The 16710-nt window shown below is 42.1% G+C and overlaps 1 protein-coding gene across 2 annotated transcripts in view; it reads left to right on the forward strand.

Annotated features, from left to right (window-relative positions):
• The window catches only part of LOC138591257 (formin-like), a 56851-nt gene that overhangs the window by 17975 nt on the left and 22166 nt on the right, over positions 1-16710 (forward strand). For both annotated transcript variants that reach the window (XM_069661792.1, XM_069661791.1), the window contains 6 exons: positions 112-173; positions 2096-2844; positions 6200-6341; positions 12603-12690; positions 16083-16144; positions 16318-16406. In XM_069661792.1, the coding sequence (XP_069517893.1) occupies positions 112-173; positions 2096-2844; positions 6200-6341; positions 12603-12690; positions 16083-16144; positions 16318-16406 (1192 nt within the window). The remainder of the gene's footprint in view (positions 1-111; positions 174-2095; positions 2845-6199; positions 6342-12602; positions 12691-16082; positions 16145-16317; positions 16407-16710) is intronic.

A 16710-nucleotide genomic window follows, 5' to 3' on the forward strand; every position in this document is an offset into this window, starting at 1 on the left:
ATCTATAAATGTAAAAAAAGAAAGTCAATCAGCTGTGATTATTGAATGAGTATACACTCCTCTGTTTGCTTAATAAATCAAATCTTGTGCCCTTGTTCTGCCTGCTTTCAGAGCACCAGGCTGCCCTCTTGCAGCTGAAGAGAGAATGCAAGGAGGAGCTGGAGAGGATGCACGTGAGTTATCATATGAAGAGACATTCAAAAACTTGCACATGCATCTAGGTGAGAGTAGACTTGTTGAAGGAAGTTCTGACTTGCAGTATTAAACAGACAAATAGGTGAGGTAATTCAGGAATATCTTCTTTGTCGTGGCAGTTGCCTCTCCTGAACACAAGATGGCACTAAGTAAGCATGAAAGGTTCAAATGCAGCAGCACTTCAGTGAACACTGCTGCAAACTGTGAGCATTAACCTCATCCTCAAAGAGATTTCACAGGTTTCGAAGTTGCCAGGTATTCTTGTGACAATGTATTTTAAATGTGCATTGTTAGTTGACCTGTCAATCAAGGCCATTTAAGAACATAAAAGATGGTATTTCCATGTTCCATTGTGTGCAGCATGAAATATGGTCGGGGTCAGAATTACACAAAATATGCTTCTTTTTAAATATTAGTGTCTGAAATATAAACATTTAGGAAGTTGATCAATAAAATAGGTGAAAATCCCAAATGATACATCTTAATGTGATGTTAAAGTTATTACTTTGATCATTTCAACCTTGTAAACATCTCCATGTGGTGTTTTTCATGTGCTACAAGACATATCAGGGACAACATAAGCAGTCATCTCCATGGCTGGGCCTGTCTGCCTTTAAACTGCAGTGTACCAAGGACAGGCTGAACAACACGTTTTCAGATTGGCATGTTTGAGACGTCACAAACCTAAGGAGCCAATCCGGTTGATGGACGGGGTGACGCTATGCATATCATTATGTGTAACCTATGGCAACCACTTGCGCGATGCGTGAGCTAGCTGTAACCGTCTTAATTTTTGCAAACTCACTACTGACTACTAATGTTAACGTTAACTACTACTAATTACTACATTTAAAGCTAGCTAAGTTTCAATAAGTTGCTGCTAAATGATGGCAGAGCCGTGTTTTGTTGTCGTGGTAGAGGGGGCGATTGGAAATGTACATAGTGGGCGGGGCCTATCCAGATTCAGGAAGTTTTAGTGAGGAAGAAGGAGGAGATGACGTGGGAGGATTTTTACAAAGTAATTAAACGTATTTTGCAGAAAAAACATATCAGACACAATTTATTATTTGAAGCAGATCATTTAATATGTCTATGTCTTATCATTAAAGCCAAACATATAGTATGGAAAATGTATAATATTACAGCTTCTAAACGTGTTGTCCTTGCTAAACACACACACAATATGATCGACATATCTTATCTCCAACATTATGGCGCACCAAAGATCAATTCAAGATGTCAGTGTTTCATTCATCAACAGCCGAGGTTTGAACTCACTTTTCCCCTTTAAAACCAGTACAGCCTATAGCCATGTTTCATAATTTGTACCACTGCTAAATTGCTTTATGCAGCGTTTCCTTGAAAAGTCTGACCTCAGAGTTGGTTTCTCAGCTTGTCTCCTTAAAGCCTTTAATTTGATGTAGCCCTTTAACGGACTGATGCTGACACTGACAAACATGCACCGCAGTCAGCCCACAAGAAAGGGTGGGAACGTGCCTAATTCTATTTCTGCACTGACACAAGTTAACCAGGAACATGTGTAAGATTTATTGCAAAACAATGTTTTCAATACTTTGCTTTGGTCCGTTTGTTCTTGTTGGATTGTTTAAAAAGGCATATAAAAGCAGGACCCTCCAGATTGTAACTATGCCAGTCAGATGATAAACTCAGATTGGGGGAAATATTTATGAGTATGTCATTAGAAACAAAACTGTTAAAAGAATTAATATGAGAGTTATTGCTCAAGAAAGAATCCCACTCATGTAGGCCCCATGGAAGAATAATTATACACTTTGATTCCAAGTTCATTCAAGGAAACACAACATCCTTCTCCTACTATGGTTCTTATTTTTTCATATGACATAAATTTGTAATAATTTTCTTCTCTTCCTCCTTTCAGTCCGACTTTGAGCTGAAGATCTTCGAGCTGCGAGGGGAGAGTGCCGTCAACATGTCTCACCTGGAGGGAGTCATCGCTAAGATGCAGAGAGACAGAGCAAACAATGAAGGCCAGGAGCGAGGTGGGCTCTGCGATGCTGCCGTGTCCACTGTAGAGGACCCGGTCCCCAAGACCTGCCGCACCGTGGGGATCCAGACGGACAGGGAGACCTTCATCAAGAGCCCTGACGGAGACCCCGGCGGGCTGGCGCAGAGCCCCGGCCAGAACGTGCCCAAAAAACTCAACTTGGACTCGATCGGACTCAATAAAGGTGCAGAAGCAGCCCCAGGCGCTCCTGTACCACCACCTCCTCCCCCTCTCCCACCTGGCTTCCTTGGACCTCCACCAGCTCCTCCTCCCCCTCCTTTACCGGGCCTCTCTGGACCTCCACCACCACCACCACCGCCTCCCCCTCCCCCTTTGCCAGGCAGCATGCAAGCGCCGCCACCACCACCCCCTCCACCGCCACCACCTCCTTTCCCCGGAGGTGGTCCGCCACCCCCACCACCCCCTCCTCCTCCTCCTGGCCTACCTGGAGCTGGTCCACCTCCTCCTCCCCCTCCTCCAGGCTTTGGCGCGCCTCCTCCTCCCCCTATGGGGGGCTTCGGTTTCGGCCAGAAGGTGGAGAAGCCCCCGCGGAAAGCTGCCATTGAGCCGGCCTGTCCGATGAAGCCTCTGTACTGGAACAGGATACAAATACAGGACAATAAGTATGTGATCTAAATTACAGCTTGGGTCTTATTTTCACTGTTTATTCCATCAGTTTGGTCTGTTATATTGATCTTATACGCAGCAAGGTTACTGCAGAGTCAAAGTATAAAATGTATTCATTGACTTTATGGTTCCACTTTTACCTACCGTACTTACCATTATAACGTGCACACAATTTTCCTGTGCATTGAGCAATTATTGTCGGTTTTTATGTCCTCTGGTGAAACTTGTCTGACCACTAACCTTGGAAAAAACACAAACATAAGACCCAAGTTATAAATTATAATAATTTAGAATTATATTATAAACTTTGTATTATTCCTTAAAATGCACTAATCATTAGCAGCACACAAAAATGCTAGTGGCACATTTGCACTTCTTGGCCCTGAGCTAGTTTAATCCCAAGGCTACAGAAAGCCCAGGGCAAATATAACCTCAGTTGTATTTATTATAACAGTCAAACAGTGTTAAAACTAGAACTAGACTGATACCTCGGCCTATATACGCTTTTTTGCAGATAGATAGTTGTATCTGTGTCCCTAGGAGAGCACTGACAAGTAGATGTACTGCCCAGTTTGTGCTTTTCTTAATAAAAAAAGACAAAATGGGATTTGTATCAAGATTTTGCTTTTATGTGTTTTGTCAGTCAAGGCAACATTGTTAGATAGATTGTTAGATTCCATGAGTGGCGATATAGAGCACAACATCACTGAGACTTTTCACTCTGTGTATCAGTCCACCTCAACCAGGTGTTCTGAATAGTATTTATTAACATTACAGCAGACCGTGTATGTTTACATCGATCAAGCTGGTACCTCTGAATCACACAACAGACTCTTATCTCACTGGTTGCTTTCTGAATTAAATCACAGAGAAATATACAACATACCTGTACACACAGAGTGTGGGAGAATGTTTAGGTTGCTTGGCAACAAAAGTCCAGTTTCATTTAAGTTGTGGAACTAGTTGAGTTAGGGCCCGATCAGACAGAGGCTGTGAAACGCGAGGCTCACCGCACTGCCTTTTTTGTTGAAGCCTATGGTTAAAAAAAAGCAGCCTGTTTCCGCTTTTTTTTTTTTTCACTGTTGCTAAGGCAACCGCTGAATCATTAGCTGTCATTAACCTGACAATGTGAAAAAAAAAACAAGACGTTGGGCGCTTTTCTGCTTAGAGTTGAAGTTTTTTTCAACTCGAGGGAGCAGAGCGTTTCCTCAAAAACGCAAGGCGCTCTGCAACGCAAAAGCAGCTCGCAAAAAGCGTCCCTCTCATTGGAAACAACTACAAAAAAGCCGCCCCCAGTTGCTACAACGCGTTCTGTCTGATCGGGCCCTTAGTGGAGCAAAAATCAATCTGATGTTGATTATTACTGTCTACTACTATTTGCCGCTTGTTTAACTGTTGTTTAAAAGCCTGCAGCCTCATGCCCACGACCGAATCACAGCCATGATGATATTCAGTACAACACCACTACCTCTCATGTGATATTGCTTAATTTTCGGGCCTTTGATTTTTGCTCAAATATCTTCAAAGTGACGTTTAAAAAAAAAAAAAAACTAGATATAGGTGCTTCGCAATAAATCACATTTTCAGCGTTTTTGCAATATAAAGATGTGCATTAAATCACATTACAATAATAATACATAATCACATAATCATAATTATCAGTAAAAACATCTTTTAATTTACATGTGCCATGCATTCACACTCTGCTTGAGAACAATTCCCTTATTAGACGGAGCCTTGGATACATGGGATCAGATGAAACCCAAACTAGCCGTTAGCTTCGTTAGCTTGGTGCCACTTTGGCACTGCTGCAAGGTTAGCAAAATACGCAGATACACAGATTTTCCTCATATCATGCAAAAGTGGAAACTGTTATCCTATAGCTGATGAAAGTCTAAGCATCATTGGCCGGGTCTAATGGATTCTTAGCTGGGAAAACTATGACATATAACAGATATACTCGCTACACCAGATCCTGTGTAATTGTAAGTGGATTATCCGGCCCATTTCCAGTGGCTGTGGTTGTTTCCTCTCAGTGCCAGGCTCCCAGCTTTACAGCCTTGTATTTCCATGGCTGGATTACGGGGGGGGGGGAGCTGACTTGTAGTTTGCACTCTCACTGGTCCCGGCCGGTGCTGCAGGACTGACTGACGGCACTTTCACGTCAGCTATAAATTAAACCGTAAAGGGCCAAGTTAAGGGGCATTAAATGGGTCAGATGTTTAACTGTAGCTGGATCAGCTGTGTGATCGCTGTTAATGGTGTGAGGGTCTGAGTTATGAGGGGGAACAGTGTAAGGTTTGAAATGATGCCAGGTGTCTGAATGGAAGCCGAAACAGAGTACAGTCAGCAGCATGCGGGACTGAACTTCTTGCACGGCTGGGAAAAAAGCTTAAAGGAGGATTCTGATTAAATTATAGGCATGATCTGGTCAATTAGAAAGTTGTCTTGCATGGAAATATTTCTTAGGGTTTGGATGGAGTTTTGTTTTCCGCTGGATTCCTGCACAGTTGGGTTCGGAGTCGTAGGCTGATCATTGGACTTATTTCCCTTCTCTGGTTCCAACTGCGACTCCAGCTGCACTTATTTGACCCTCATTTAGTCACTTGCAATGCAGTGGATTGTTCTGGTATTTATTAATTCTTCACAAAGTCTGCCAGTGTTTGTGTTAATGTGTTCTTTTCTTCTTGTAAATAGCCTTTAACTTGGCGAGATCACTCTGCCAGCTTCATGCTCTCACAGCTGACAAGTAAAACCAGTGAACTCTGACCTGAGAGAGCAGCTGTGACGTGTGCAAAGATAAAGGAAGCAGACATATGCAGAGTATTACAGATGTCATCACTCCCTAGAATACATTTTTTCTGTCAGTAAGCTTGTTGATTACGCTGTTAATGTCCATTTGATTATCAGACTCGGGGAAGCAAAGCAGAGACAGATGTGTTAGAGTACTCGAGCTCCTGAACATCCTCTTGACTTCAGACGCCTCTTGTTCTCATTCCTGTTTGTTTTTTCCATGTTACTCAGCAACATCTAAAACACAACATCCCGTATTCCCGTTGATTTGCTGGAAATAGTCCTTTATTACAAAAACAAGATTGTCTTCAACTTTTGTTATTTTTATCACCTCACTCATAAACAGTGATTTTTAAAGTTAGGATTGCGGGCGTTCCAGCCAAGTTCTGGGCGAAATGGAAAGTGAATAAACATATCCACAAATAGAGCGCACAATATGTTCAGCTAAAGGAAAGTAACAAAGATAGCCTCTGTCATCTTAAGCGCTTTGTAACCTCAGATTTCATACATGTTTAAACATCAGAGAACAAATCTAAAATTTTCTCTTCTTTTTTCCAGCAACAACACCCTCTGGGGTTCTCTGGAGGAGCCAAACATCGTCAACACCAACGAGTTTGAGGATCTTTTCTCCAAGGCCACGCTGCAGCCCAAGAAGAAGCCCCTGTCAGACACCTACGAGAAGAAAGCCAAAACTAAGAAGGTAAACTCAGCTGCTCTACACTCACTCCTCCTCACTTACTTTTGGTATGACTTTTCCTTGATGTCAGATGTGTATTTGAAACCACCTGATCAAGGGCCTGTGTCCACTAACGGTGTTTGTTTTTTTGCGCTTGCAGCGCCTATTTTCTAAACGAAACCAATTCAGTTAATCGTTTTCAGCTCTCAGCGTCCTCTGCGCGAAAACAACCTCGGTATCAGCTGTTTTTTGTCGCTGTGCGCTCAGTTGAAAATCGTTCAGCTTTTGGAAAACCGACGCGCTCGTCAATGTTACTTCTCCCTCTCTGACCAATCAAAATCAAGAAGGGGCGGGACTTCCAATATCAACTTATGCTGCGTTCACATGGATTCAGGGAGACGGTAGACGGCAAACGGTAATGGTAGACGGCATTGCCGTGCAAAGTTAAAATCGTTTTAACTTTTTGCCGTCCTCCCTACAGAATTTACAACCTGATGTGACGTACCTCCCTATCACAATAAGAAAACATGTGCGATCTGGACAACAACAAGTTCATCACCACATGCGCTTTTGTTTTTGATGTGTATTTTTTCAGACGCCGATATACAAGGGATACACCAAGTGCAGTTCTCCTTTCATTATCCATATCATAAATGAAATAATTAGCTTACGTTTTAAGAGATATCTAAGATTTTTTTGTTTGAAATAGAATATCAATAATAATAATCAATAATTACATAAAACGATGACACCAAACAAATGTATCGATTATAGTTGATTTAACATCACCATAGCAACATCTTGTCATGCGTGTTTTGTTTCACCGTCCTGCCTTTTCGTTTGTTTACTTATACCGTGCCGTGCAAAAGGTGTTGTCCGTCTGCCGTCTATCTGCCTGAATCCATATGAACGCAGCATTAGTCTTTTTGAGGGTACAATTTCCTGGTGTAGAGCTGCTGCTAATGCTGGGACACCATTGTTTTTATGTTTTCTTTGTAACATTTCCTCAACTAAAAGCAAATATTAAGCAAACAGAGCAAACCAACAAGGGAAGTGGAAGTGCCGCCAGACAACTTTCATAACCTGGCAACAATAAGTGCCGGTGAGAAGTGCTCTGAGGTCGCTGCCAGGTGCTGTTAGTGAACACAGGCCCTTAACGTAGTTAGCGTGCTCTCTTATCAAGGTTTGTTTATAACAGGCGTTTTGTCTGTTCTGATATTCAGTCGTAAATCAAAGATACAAATAACAAAAGTGAACTGGAAATAAATAAATTGCAACTCTGATTAGCTCTTCCTCTGCAGACAACGGTTGCCAGGTCTTGCACTGGGCCAACACAGTTTATCAGTTCACTTGTTTTTTCCCTTTGTAAGCTAACTGTGCAGGATTGTGATGTAGGTGGGTGTTCTAGATATTATTTATTTTATCCGTGCAAGCTTCAAAGTTTATTAATTTAAAGACAAAACAAGTGGAGACGAATGAGCAAAGATTGATTCACCACCAAAGACAGACTCGTTGATGTCTTGTCAAATCCTGCAATACTGCACCTCTGCTGCAGCCAGCGCTGCGTCAGCATCCTGGCCGCCTCGTGCTGCTCACTGTGGCGTCCGAGCAGTTAAAAATCGGCCGCTGCCCGAGACTGTCCCCTTTAAATCCATACAGCTCCCCTATTCTGATCAATCGGTTGAGGCTCCACTCCGCTCCAGAGGGCCACCATGTGAGCGTGTGTGAGTCTGGTCACTCTAAAGCAGCAAACTGTCCAATATTTGATCCAACTCAGACGGCCGCATACAGACGCACACCCTGCCAACTGTCTCCTGTCTCGGCTTACATCAGCGTGGAAGACAAACTCATGGAAAAACTCCTGAAACAAATTAATATTGGTCAAAAAAGTCTAAAGCATTTAAGCCCTCTGGAGTGGATTGGACCTGTATGGTGCACTAGCTGGAGTTGACATGTGTGTTTAGACATTTTGTCCCCGGTGCTGTGATTATACAGGAGTCTAGATTTAATATTAAAGTCTTTGTTTAGAGCCAGCAAGAGCAACTTTATGTTTTAAGAGAGGAATTGAGTATGCAAAGGCATGGTTGTGCTTAGGAGTCCAACTGAGGTCGTCAAAATAAAAGAACCTTGTTTACAAAATGATTTTTTATCCGTAGAAGTTTATACTCGGAGTTAAGGAGGGGAGAAATCATTTGGGAGAGCAATCATCTGAATCACCAGAGGATGATCGCTTCCAAGAAGCTCAGCTGGTAAACGGATGGGAAAGAAAGGAAGGGATGCAAAGAACAAAGAGAAACAGATTACTTTTAGAGGAGGGGGAGGAGGGGATCAGAGCAGAGAGGAAGACTACTGAGGTTAGGGGAACAGGTCATAGAGATGGACTGAATGGGGGGGTGGATAATATGGATGATGGAAGTGGACATGATGTGTGGGGGGAAATGAAAACTCCGTTTTAACTCAAATTCAAAAAATTCAAAATAAAAGCTTCTGAACATGCATTATTATGATCATGTTGTGGGCTTTTTGCCTTTATTTGATAGGATAGCTGAAGAGAGACAGGAAAAGTGATCAGTGCTTCGAGGACTGTAGCCTCTGTATATGGGGCGCCTGCTCTACCAACTGAGCTAAACCAGCACCTCGAACATGCATTATTTAACTTAAAAATACTCTCATTTATAAGAACTATGGACATATCAAAGTGGTTAGAAGTTACTGTTCAGGCTTGAGTTGGTCGCAGTGCAGAGGCAAATGTATGCACAAACCTTCAGAGACATGATTTGGAGGGACAGGACAATAAAGCACTCGCCATGAATAATTTGTATGTCAATGTCAGATCAGTTTTGCTCACTTACTGTGTTTTGACATGCAATTTTTTTTCACATGCACTTTTAGATGCGCTTCTAGATTCAAACTTTGACAGATGATCCAGTTTTCTTTTTCTTTTTTCTTTTTTTGGGTATAAATTTCAGTCAGTTTCCTGCAATGACGACTTTGCTGGTTGCTGCTTGTTATTAATTTCCACTGTTAATTATTCAAATGTTTTAGCCAGGCAGTCTCACTGCGAATGAAACCTCTTTTTCAAGAGTGGTCAATCAGACCATCACACTATTGTATAAAATCAACACGTATGAACATATGAACTTTTAAACCTCCCATGAGGAACTTTCGGTTTGTGCTGGTTTTGGCGCCCCCTGTGGACAAAGCCGCACCTCTTATGTCTTTGCTGATTTTGTCCTGTACATGCTGAAGTGGTGCTTTTTTAATCTCATCCCGCTTTCTTTAACAGTCATGTATCACTCACTTTAAATTTTTGCCCTGGACAATGTAAACAAAGGCAGCGCTACTCCCCGCCAGGCATTCAAATAACTATATAGAAGTAATCAATTCAATGTTGTCGCTGATGGTCTGGTCTGCTTTTGTAGGTCATATAGAGCAGTGGTTCTCAACTGCTCTCGCCTCAGGACCCACCACCACCTTCTTAATGACAAACTGCGGCCCAAATGTCAGATTTTTTTCAACCACTTTAATTTATTTAAAGGAAAAATGGTGCAGTTTGGACCTGAGATCGAATGTATCATCACAGTGATTCAGGAGCTCATCACAGCAAAATGGTGGTAGTGCACAATGGGAAGATATTGCTTCTACAGAAATATGCTAGAAACTGTAACATAAATGCAACTACTGTAGGGCTCATCAAGTTTCAAGAATGTCAATTTAATTAGTGAATACATGGAGTGTGACTAAACTACTCTGCTACTGCATGCACATCAAAGGAAACCCATGTCCTTCAAAATAAAAGCGCAGCACAGACTTTTTGCCACAAAAATATTTTTTCTGAAAACAACTCTGCCACCCATTTTTGGGTCCCGACCCACCAGTTGAGAACCCCTGATATAGAGTAACGAGAATTAATTTCAGTCTGTTTTATAACCATTAAAAACTCCTCACAGCTTTAATCAAACCAGTTAAAAGCAGAAGACTCCCAACGTCTGTGAACATACATGCAAGAAGACCTGTCACAGAACACTCCAACCCCAACCTGTGTGTGTTTCAGTGTTAGTCCGTGTTGAATGCTCGTGTGTGATGACGGCACGTCCTCCTGAGTCATTATGCACTTGCTCAGAAAGTGTTGCCAGATCATGCTAACGCCACAGCCCGGGGGAGGGGAGGGGGGTATCTGTGCTGCGAGAGGAGATGAGTTGAAGGGATTGGAATGTGTGTGTACATTATGCATATGAACCACTTCCCCGCTTTCCGACAGCTCCACACGCCAAAAGTTGAAACTCTGGGGATGCAGACGATGCCTACATAATCTCTATCATGTGTGCCATAGAAAAATCAAAGCTCTTGTTTACTCTGGAGCCGTTCTCTCTGCGCGGATTAGCATATCAAAGCAGGGGAGATGACATGGAAGAGAGACGACCGGACCGGACCGGACCGGGGGTATAATTGCAGGCATGTGGCTCCACTCCTCTGGCTTGAGGAGGTGATGTAGACGGGGCACTTATAGGCCCGGGGGGAGCGGAGCGGAGAGGAGAGGACGGGCATGTCTGTGCATTCTTGATGAGGAATTAGAGGAAGAAGGGTGAAGATGAAGAAGTCATGCTGAAACTGAAAAAATGCTTATCTGTAAACACAAAAATGGCAATTTCATCTTCCCACATAAATCATATCTTTATCAAGTTTATACACCGCAGATCCTCTTAAACAAACAGCCGCTTTAACCGGTTTATGGGAATAACTTATGAGCAATCACAGAGCGTTTATTAAAGACATATTTGCAGCTCTGGCTCTGACGTCGGAGAGTGGGTGTAAGACTAACACTGGGGTTGTTGGGTGTAAAGTAGGTGGTTATTGATGGGAAGTCTTAATTTGGTTGTTATTGTAACATCTGCCTGGGTGATTCCAGAGAAATAGTCAGACAGACAGTCACCGCAGAGCAGGCTGGCTGCTCAGCCGAAGCTGTGTAAACTGAACCTGCACCCCCCTGCCCACCTCGCCACCTGCTTCAGCTCACAGCGTCTCCCTCCATCATTCTGTTTGTTGTCTTAGGCGCCTCACTTTTCTCTCTTTCCTTCTGCAGAGTAAGCCTTCGGTTCACCTCTTGTCCACATGAGGGAGCTATTAACTATTGTTGCCTACCTGTCTCAGCATCAGCATCTTACCCAGGATGTTTGCGTGTCTGCAACCCAGCGTCCAGCATCAGTTGTCTTTTCTCATTAACGTAACTGTTCGGGCTAATTGTGAGCAGGGAAAGGGTTCCTGGGCTGCTTTTAGAGCGGCCCGTCCAAAATGGTTAATTAGAGGTGTTGGAAAAGCCTGCTACTCAGCCGTCTCAAGCCCTTAGAGTGGGAGATCCCCAGTGATCCAGGTAATAGAGCTGGAAGCAGCATGGCACCCACTAACGCCCCTGTAATGCAATACCCACTTCTAAGGCTTCTGCTCTCCAGCTCCCACTGGACAGCCCAGTAGCCGACAACGCCATAATAGCTAATGAAGAAGCCTGACACATTAACTTTTAGAGCGGGGCTTTACCTTGCCAAAACTCGCTCTGGCTTTACGGCTAATTCAGTCATAAGTAATTGTGACCATGTGTAGGCACAAATAAAAATCCTGTGAATTTATAGTTTGTTATAAAAGCCCTGCTTCTCTTTGCCGTGCTCTTCTAGACTGTCCTTTAATGGTGCCACTTTTGCCTTTGTACTTTCACTGCGACTTGATATTTTCTGATTATATCTCACACATGTTCTTCGGTGAACCGGAGGAGGAGGTGGCTTTCTGTTCGACTCCGCTCCCTCATTGATGTAACGCGAACAAAGTGTTTTTCCCGGTTGTTTGCATCATAATGACGGGTTGTGACAATGCTCTGGTCGTGTGGGCCAATCCCCGGCTACTTGGACTAACTGGGTTTTCATCATCTGCTGCCACAGCAGGAAGTGACTAAGTGATTCATACTCAGTGTTTCATCACAGAAATGATGATCTTTAAACAATAGAAGTGATGATTTATGTAGGTGTAAAAAATCTAGGGTGTAATTTAGAGAAAAAACACATTATAAAACTGGGTTTGTGGCGCTATTAACAGTTGTATTAGTTGACATTTAAAACCAGGATCTAACAAAATGATGTGAAGGTGATGTTTTTACCCTCTGAAAAATGTGTCACACTCAGATTAACAAAAGAAAATACAAGTTGAAAGATAGAAGGCAACAAGCCTAATGAACAATGCAAACCGTATATTTTACATCAATCCCTCTAATATTCTATTTCACTTGTGTTTTTACAGATTATCAAGCTGCTGGATGGGAAGCGTTCACAAGCAGTCGGCATCCTCATATCGAGCCTGCATCTGGAAATGAAGGACATTCAGCACGGTAAAAATGCCTTTCTGTTATGTCTAAACGCTTGTGCACACTGTGATATCATTTATATATCTGTCAAAGAAGGAGCCCTTATTTAGACTCCATAGTAATAAACTGATTTTACATCCTGCTTAGCAAGAAAATGCAACTGACTTCTGATGAAATGCAGATGGATTTATTATTAGAGAAGAGACAGCAAGCCCTGCAGCGGAGAATAATTTCCTACCTCTTGACAGCTATTAATTTGTAACTGGACACATTTTTTTATTAATCCAGTCTTAAGTGATGAAGTGAATGATTTTCCATGTACCATGGTGGGAAAGAAAATGCCTTGTTTAGTCAAAATGTGAGACGGAAACACTCGGATGAAAGCAGCCTTTCAGTTTGCATGAAATCCCTCCTTCACTGCTTAAATCAAATTGCCATCTCCTTTATTTGTAGAACCGCATGAATTGATTACATGCTTGGTTGTTCTGTGGAAAGTGATGTGTGTAAACACGTACGTGTGTGTGTTGGGGACAGCGTAGATGGGCCAGAAACTGGTCCTGTCCCGGGGACTGTGGCGGAGAGTGCCTGCCGCCTGCTAGTCTGAGCATGCGGCCAGCAGATCTGTTTATTGTAGCCAGTGACGGTTTCCACAAGCCTAATGGGACTGACACCCCACTAATGATCTGAGCATGTACAAAACCACCTTCCACAGTTAGCAGACACTGCGCTACCACATAAAACCACCTCAAACACAAGCCAAACGGCACATAGCACCAGGATTTTTTCCCCTTTCTTTTCATTTTCTCTCTGTTCCAGTGTCAGCTTGTAGAGGTGGTTTGGTTAGAAAAAAAGGCCCGCTAACACCCAGCGTGAAGCTGCTTCCTCGTGTCTTAATGGGAGGTGTATGAGAAATTAACAATTTGAATCTGACAATGAAGGACAGCACCTCAATAAGCACTTCTAAGGGCTCTGGTCCCTGGCCTCGCCTGCTTGCCTCCCCTTTGTTGCCAAATTAAAAGGACATGGGACATGTAATGTAATTAGAGCTACTAGGGAGGGAGAGAGGGAGGGAAGGAGGGGAGTAGAGAAGGTAGCACTCTAGTTAGGGCAGAGAGGGGGTCAACTGCACCCGCCCGAGTGACTGGGGGACCTCAAGGGCCACCATGGTTCAAGGGCAAAGAGAGGCTCTCCCCCACACACCACCAACAAACACACACACACGCATGTTCACACACCACACATGCCCTTCCACACCAAAGCCGATGAGTGAAAAGTGGAAGGAGAGGGTGTGAGGCGGTTGGCAGGCAGGCTTTGATCTGTCGGTGTGGAGAGATATCCGGCTCCCCTTGGATCAGAGTGCTCTTGTGCACACTGGAGCAGGCCCCCCTTTGGTGTGTGATTGACGGCTGCATGGCTGAGGGACTGAATAATCCACTCTAATAAGATGTAGGAAATGGACCTCCAGCGATCTCTCTGATCCAGACATCAGGACCACATCGACAGCTTCTCTGCAACAGGAACAGCTGGGAACCAGAATGCAAAGTATTACCTTGTTAGCAGGAAACAATGTGTGATTGAAAAGACTCCTGCTGTGTTTATATAAACTTTTACCTTTGTCAGTACAATACATGATACATGGCACTTGTACCACTTATTTAATATCAAATACCTTGGTGTTTAAAGAAGCACCAATTTATTAAAAATAAATAAATGGAGTATAAAATAACACATTATGTTTAGGACAGTGGCTGTTATTTAGCAAAAGGTTCCCAATTTTACTTTAATGTTTTATGCAAGGAAGATTGTGTAATGTTAGCTAAAGTTTGTAACTTAAACTAGAACTTGTGAAACAGTTACACTTAATTTAAGTAATTGCCTTCATCATCTTGTTATAACTTGTGGTTATAGCGACTGTCATGCTGTCATTTAGCAAAAAATCCCCAATTTTGCTTTATTGTTTGTATGTTAGGAAGCTGTGGGCTAACAGTAGCAACAACAAGCTATATTTGGTGTGTCTCAGTTGTCTCACTGTTCTGAAGTTTGTTTGAGGCTACTTCCCTACTTGAACTTATTATTGTCATCATGTATTTGTGAGTTGTGGCAGTAGCAGCTGTTACTTGGCAAAAGTTGTACAATTTTGCTTTAACGTTTATATTTTAGGAAGCTAATGTAATGTTAGCTAAGGTTAGCAACAAAAGCTAGAATTAGTAGTGTGTATAACGTTACAGAAGTTGGTCTGAGACTTTTTTCAACTTGTGCATCAGTCATCGCATAATTGTCACTTATGGCAGTAGCCGCTTTAATTGAGCAAAAGGAGGAATATTGCTTAAATGTTTGTATGTTAGGAAGCTACTGTAATGTTAGCTAATGTTTGCAAACATTTACATGCAATGAAGCTTAACTAATATTAGCTAGAGCTAGCATACTTCATAACTGAAGTTGGTTTTAGACTCTTACGCTACAATATAATATGTAGTGCCATCTTAAAAAAACAAAAAAAACAAATTTTGGTTAAATGTTGTGAAAGCTAATTTAATGTTAGCTAAGGTTGGCTAACCTAAGCTAGATCTTTTAGGGTGAAAAATATTGTGGTCCAGTGTGTGACTATTTCCACTAATGCTACTGCATTGTAAGATATTGAGGCATCATTCTCATGGTGACTGTTATTCAAACATTGCATAATTTCTTTTTAAGTATTTCTTTGTATTGGTGGCAATAATTTTCTTATATTTTGTCACATTGACTGATTTGAGAGCAGTAGGTGGTGTGCACTGTTAGCCGATCCAGCAGCAGTGGAGCCGTCCCTACTCCCCTCCTCCCTCACCAAAGCAATAAACCTGTGACACCTCTCAGACACAGAACAGGAGTCACTTTCTCTTTCTGTGCTGTCCTCTGCATACTGCTGCCCCTGCACACTTTCTTTTTACTGTGTGACTCAGGCTAAACATTCAGTGTGTAGGCAAACAAGCTTTTTCATATAATTTCTCAGTCCTTTGGTATTTCAATCAGGATCTCTACCAGAGATCACTTTCTCTCTTCCTCTTCCTCCTCCTGTTCCTCTCTCTTTCACTTCAGTAGTTTATCATCTTGTGTTTCTGACTTGGCTCACCTTCTTCTGCATCACTCTGAAAATCATTACTGATGGCTGAAGGCCCAGACGTTCGGCAGTTTTGGGTGTTTTGTTTTGAGCAGCAGTGAGGGGCTTCGTCCCCCAGTAGGCATTGTCCAGAGATATTGCCAATGTTTGGCCAGAATCTGTTTTATTTGTGTTTTTCATTGTTCTACAATGTATTGTATACTTTAGATACAGTTTTCCATAATGTTTTCTATGCTATCATGAGTTTACATCCCTGGCAGCCAAGATCTCATCCATTTATAAAACTCACTGCTTATAATTAATTTCTTTGCTGTTCCAGCTGTTCTTACTGTGGACAACTCTGTGGTGGACTTGGAGACCGTTGAAGCTTTATATGAAAATGTAAGTATGAAGGGGAAAAAAGAAACTTAGAAAACCTCTTTATTTGTACACATAAGTTTCACTCTTGCGTGTTGCCACTTATCAGTACAATCAATTATGTTAAAATATGTTTTTTACATTCTTTGAGCATATTTAGCTACATTTTGATTGCTTTGTGTTATGTGTCTTTCCAGAGGGCCACCAGTGATGAGATGACCAAGATAACGAAACATTATGAGAGCTCTAAAGAAGAAGAAGTTAAACTGCTGGACAAACCTGAACAGTAAGTTCACTTCTACCAAAATGTATTATATTTATTTGTTTGCCTGATATTCAACCTTAAAATGTAGCTTAGTTAAATTAACTAACATGGATTTATGTGACTTCAAAGACACAGCAAATAATGAAAAATAACTTGAAATGATGCCAATAATAGTTATTTATTAGTTTAGTTGGACTTGAAGGTGATCAGCCATTCTTCTTTACATCATCAATGCAAAGAAGAAGTCAAATTAACTCATACGGTTTATCACTAAAACATAGACAATATTAGAAATTGTGGCATTATTGAAATATTCCTTGTAAAG

This window comes from Semicossyphus pulcher, unplaced genomic scaffold (genome assembly GCF_022749685.1).
Source record: "Semicossyphus pulcher isolate SPU_LCO1_2020_fin unplaced genomic scaffold, fSemPul1.0.p SCAF_14, whole genome shotgun sequence".
In the NCBI taxonomy this organism is placed as follows: Eukaryota; Metazoa; Chordata; class Actinopteri; order Labriformes; family Labridae; genus Semicossyphus; species Semicossyphus pulcher.